We start from the raw sequence: 4325 nt of genomic DNA, 5'->3' as shown, positions 1-4325 counted from the left end.
CCCGCTGTCCAGGAAACAGCCTAACCGGAGAGAAGGGAGTGGGGAGGGAGAGAGGCGGGGAAAGGCAGTGCCTCAGCTTTTCTTCTCAAGTCTTGCCACTGAGAAGTGGGTCGCTGGGCTGTGCAGATTTTTTTTTTTTTTTAATTTCAAGATTTTCCTTAATTTCCCACCTAAAGCCTCCCCGCGGTAGGGCCGCATCCCCCGTAATAAAATGAATTCTGATTCGAGCTCTGTCTCCAGCAGAGCTTCATCGCCGGACATGGATGAGATGTATCTGAGGGAACACCACCACCGCCACCACCACCACCAGGAGAGCCGTCTCAACTCGGTCTCCTCCACGCAGGGCGACATGGTGCAGAAGATGCCCGGGGAAAGCCTCTCGCGGGCCGGCGCCAAGGCCACCGGCGAGAGCAGCAAGTACAAAATCAAGAAGCAGCTGTCGGAGCAGGACCTACAGCAGTTGAGGCTGAAGATCAACGGTCGGGAGCGCAAGCGGATGCACGACCTAAACCTCGCCATGGACGGGCTGCGAGAGGTCATGCCCTACGCGCACGGGCCCTCGGTGCGCAAGCTCTCCAAGATCGCCACTCTCCTGCTGGCCAGAAACTACATCCTCATGCTCACCAGCTCCCTGGAGGAGATGAAGAGGTTGGTTGGCGAGATCTACGGGGGCCACCACTCTGCCTTCCACTGCGGGACCGTGGGCCACTCGGCCGGCCACCCCGCGCACGCCGCCAACGCGGTGCACCCCGTGCACCCCATCCTGGGCGGCGCGCTCTCGTCCGGAAACGGCTCGTCGCCGCTGTCCGCCGCCTCGCTGCCGGCCATCGGCACTATCCGACCTCCCCACTCGCTGCTCAAGGCGCCCTCCACGCCGCCCGCGCTGCAGCTGGGCAGCGGCTTCCAGCACTGGGCCGGGCTGCCCTGCCCCTGCACCATCTGCCAGATGCCGCCGCCGCCGCACCTTTCCGCTCTCTCCACCGCCAACATGGCTCGGCTGTCGGCCGAGTCCAAGGACTTGCTCAAGTGAGCAGAGGACGGCCCGGCAGCTGCCCAGGATGAGGGGAGAGAGGCGGGAGGGACTGCGGTGTCGGGCCGGGAGGGGAGAGGGAGGCTGAGCACTCGTTCGGCCGGCGGGAGGGTGAGCGCGGGGTCCCGCGGCCTCCCACTCCGTCGGAGACCTCAGACTCCGCTTGACCTCCCGGAGGGAAAGGACCAAAACCAAACTGCAATTTCTAGGTGGTAACGAAGGGGGACTCGAACCAGACTTCATGTGTTTTGCATGCATGCTTCTTTTCCCCATGCCGCGCCGGTGCTTCTCACTTACATAGGCTCTTGTCAAAACTGCATTTGTTGTGTAAAGACGGGATCGGTGTGGTCAAAAACTTGCGAAGGGACTTTAGAGTTGGCTTTCTCTGGCTCTGTGTTCTCACCTTGGAAAAGACAACATCCCTTTTGTGCAAAAACAGATGTAAATATTTCCTGGAGATGGATGCAATTACGATTGTCACTATCTCTCCGCAGTTGTTTTTCTAGAGACGTTGAGAGAGAGAGAGAGAGAGAGAGAGAGAGAGAGATCAAGACCCAAGTTTTGAATCTCAACCCCGGTCCAGGGCATGACATCTCTTATGTGGGTTTTCCTTAAGACGCAGTGTAGGTCAAAAGAATGCATGCAAGCTTCTAAATGAATCTTCTCGAAACATGTTGTGCAGGCCATGATGCCATTTTCCTTGTAACAAGGATTTATTAGTGAATTCTCCGAAGTATCCATATATCTGTCTGTGGTTGTATGAAATGAAAAAAAGGGGGCAGAGTGCAAAGACCCAAACTCACGCACAAGCGCTTCTTCCCCCACCCCACCCCCTCTGAACTCCGTTCCCAAACTCCATCCCAAGGCTGTTCTAGGGGCCAGCTATTGCCAGAGCCTGGGCTCCCTCTACTAGCTTGCCCCATCCCCCCCCCCCCCCCCCCCTTGCTCAGCGATTCTGCATGCGGGGTTGGCTCTCTCTATCATCAGCTTTGAAAAGTTATCATGGTTTGGGGAGGGGTGCCGTTTTTATTTTCCTGAACATTTGCTTGAAATATTTTGTTAGGGCCTCAAAGACAATACCTGTCTTTATTTTTTATATATTCTTGATAACTATGATATATTTATTAATAACCAGTGTTTCTGGATGAGATTTCAAATAAAAAAGAACCTTTAAATCCTGGCTGTGCCTTTGCCTAAGATTTTTGAAGATGGGGATAGTGGGTAAGGAATACATGGACCCAGTAAGGTGTACCTGGCAGCGGGTGAGAGATTTTGAGTGGGTGGGCAGATACAAAGACTTTTCTCTGGTCTTTCACAGGTAAAAAGGTCAGATAAATTGGTGTTAATTATTACAACCAGATGTCTTTCAAATAGGAGCATTGTCCACACTGGTAGCCTTGTGATATTTGAGCTCCTTATTTCTCTGCAGTAATCAGGCACTCATAAAGTCAGCAATTGAGATTTTGAAAAAGTAATCTGAAAACCCAGAGTGACAGGAAATGAGAGGCAGTGGCTGCACCGCTGTGTTGACAACTGGCAGGAACGAAGCCGTAAGTTAGGTTCTTTTCACTTTATATTGGCCGTGTGGCCTTTAAAAAAAAAAAATGAGCAGGTTAAAATCCACTATATGTTTGAAAAGTCAACAAAGAGGGCATCCTAGAAAATAATCAAGTACCCACACTTCTCCCTGCCCCCTGGGCAGTGGGCCCCAGAGAGAAAGGGAAGGCCACGCCGCTTTGTAAGGTGAGCTCAGGATGAGGCCAACCACTTCTTAAGTCCTAGCATCTGGAAGATTTATAGCAGTAATTCTCCCTTCTTTCCTCCGTTAGATTGCAGGTCTGATTAGATGAAAACATTGGGCATCTTCTACATAAATGATGGCTAAAACAGGGGTCATTCTAACCAATTCCTTTTCTCTCTTCATCCCTCACCAATTCCATAACACTTCCAAATAGTTTGTATAGGCAAAAGTAATCCAGCAAGAGGGTTTTATTTGTTTGTCTGTGCAGGACAAGGAATCAAGTCCTAGTGATGATGACTCCCATGGCACAAGCCTGTATTTCTCACTAAGGAAAATGGAAACCTGACTGAAATATACCACCTCGGAATTGGTCTCTGGGTTAGATGTAACATCACCGGCAGCTGGTTGAGGCTTAAACTCCTCTTCAAGAGGGGAAGCTGATGGTTTTCACCGCAGAGCAACAGAGCTGTCTCTCCCCAGGATCCAGCAGGGAGAGCACATCTAGGAATTATCTGCCCTTTCCTCCCTAGGCTCCCCACTGCCTGCCCCTGGGAGGGCATCTCTGTGGGTCCAGGTTCTATTGAACTCAGTCTCCTCCAACTCCCCCATCCCCTCAAGCTCCCCCACTGCCAGGGAGAAAGACCAAAGTGAGGGTCTCCAGTGGAGGGTGCTTATTTCCCCTGGTTTTCGCAGACAGATGGGGGAATAATCGTCTGTTTCCCAAGTGTGATTCATTTCTCTGGGTGAGGACAGAGCTGTTGAGGATTTATCTGAAACCAACACAAGGCAGCCCTCCAGCCTTTCCGGGTGAGCTTATTATTTAAAAAGGGGAGGGAGCGAGAAGTTTCATCAATCAGGAAAATGACTTTCCCCTGAGCTACTTGCTTCTTTGGAGTCCCGTTTCCAAAGGCCTGGTCTTGGGGGAAGACCACAGCAGTGCTGACCACTGGCTTCGAGCTGAGCTTCACCCCTTCTCTAGAGCTGAAGCTTAAAGGAGAAAAGCCACACTCCTTACACCAGGGAATGGTGAATTTTGAGTTGGTGCTGCCTGTCCAATCCCTTTAGATACATCCGGTGGTCAATTTAAAGAGCCGTTAAGGTCCATTTTCGTGGGAAACTACACTCAAAGGAACCACCAGGCGAGGGAATCCTATCTTGAATTATCCAACCGAAGCAGGAAGGAGACACTGCTTCCAACGTTGGGAAGTTCCCCTAGCCAGGCTGAACTCCTCTGTTACAAAAACTCCTTTGGGCTAGAGACTGGGAGGAAGGATTCCTTTAAGAACAGGACAGGAACTCACGGAGAAAAATGATTTGAGAGCCAGATTGTTTGGATTTTCTTGATTCTTTGGGAAGAAACATTAGCCACCGGCCTCCAGGGAAAGGTCTTGTCCCCAAGCAAGCTGGTCCGCTTGGGGATGTGACTTTGCAGGCGACTCTTGCCTGCAATTCCCGTTAAATTCTCGAATTACTGACGCCAACAGCAAAAGTATATGTCCGCCAAGGTGAAAAAAGGTTCTTGACCCGATTCCCCTCCCCCCTTGTAAATTTGCT

At 51.4% G+C, this 4325-nt stretch overlaps 1 protein-coding gene across 1 annotated transcript; it reads left to right on the top strand.

Moving 5' to 3' along the window:
• Positions 1-211: 211 nt before the first annotated feature.
• On the top strand, positions 212-1030 carry OLIG3 (oligodendrocyte transcription factor 3). The gene has a single exon (XM_042937420.1). The coding sequence runs from the start codon at positions 212-214 to the stop codon at positions 1028-1030; it is 819 nt and encodes a 272-aa protein (XP_042793354.1).
• Positions 1031-4325: the final 3295 nt, after the last annotated feature.

This window comes from Panthera leo, chromosome B2, assembly GCF_018350215.1.
Source record: "Panthera leo isolate Ple1 chromosome B2, P.leo_Ple1_pat1.1, whole genome shotgun sequence".
Classification (NCBI taxonomy): domain Eukaryota; kingdom Metazoa; phylum Chordata; class Mammalia; order Carnivora; family Felidae; genus Panthera; species Panthera leo.
This window is presented reverse-complemented; position numbering and strand designations above follow the sequence as displayed.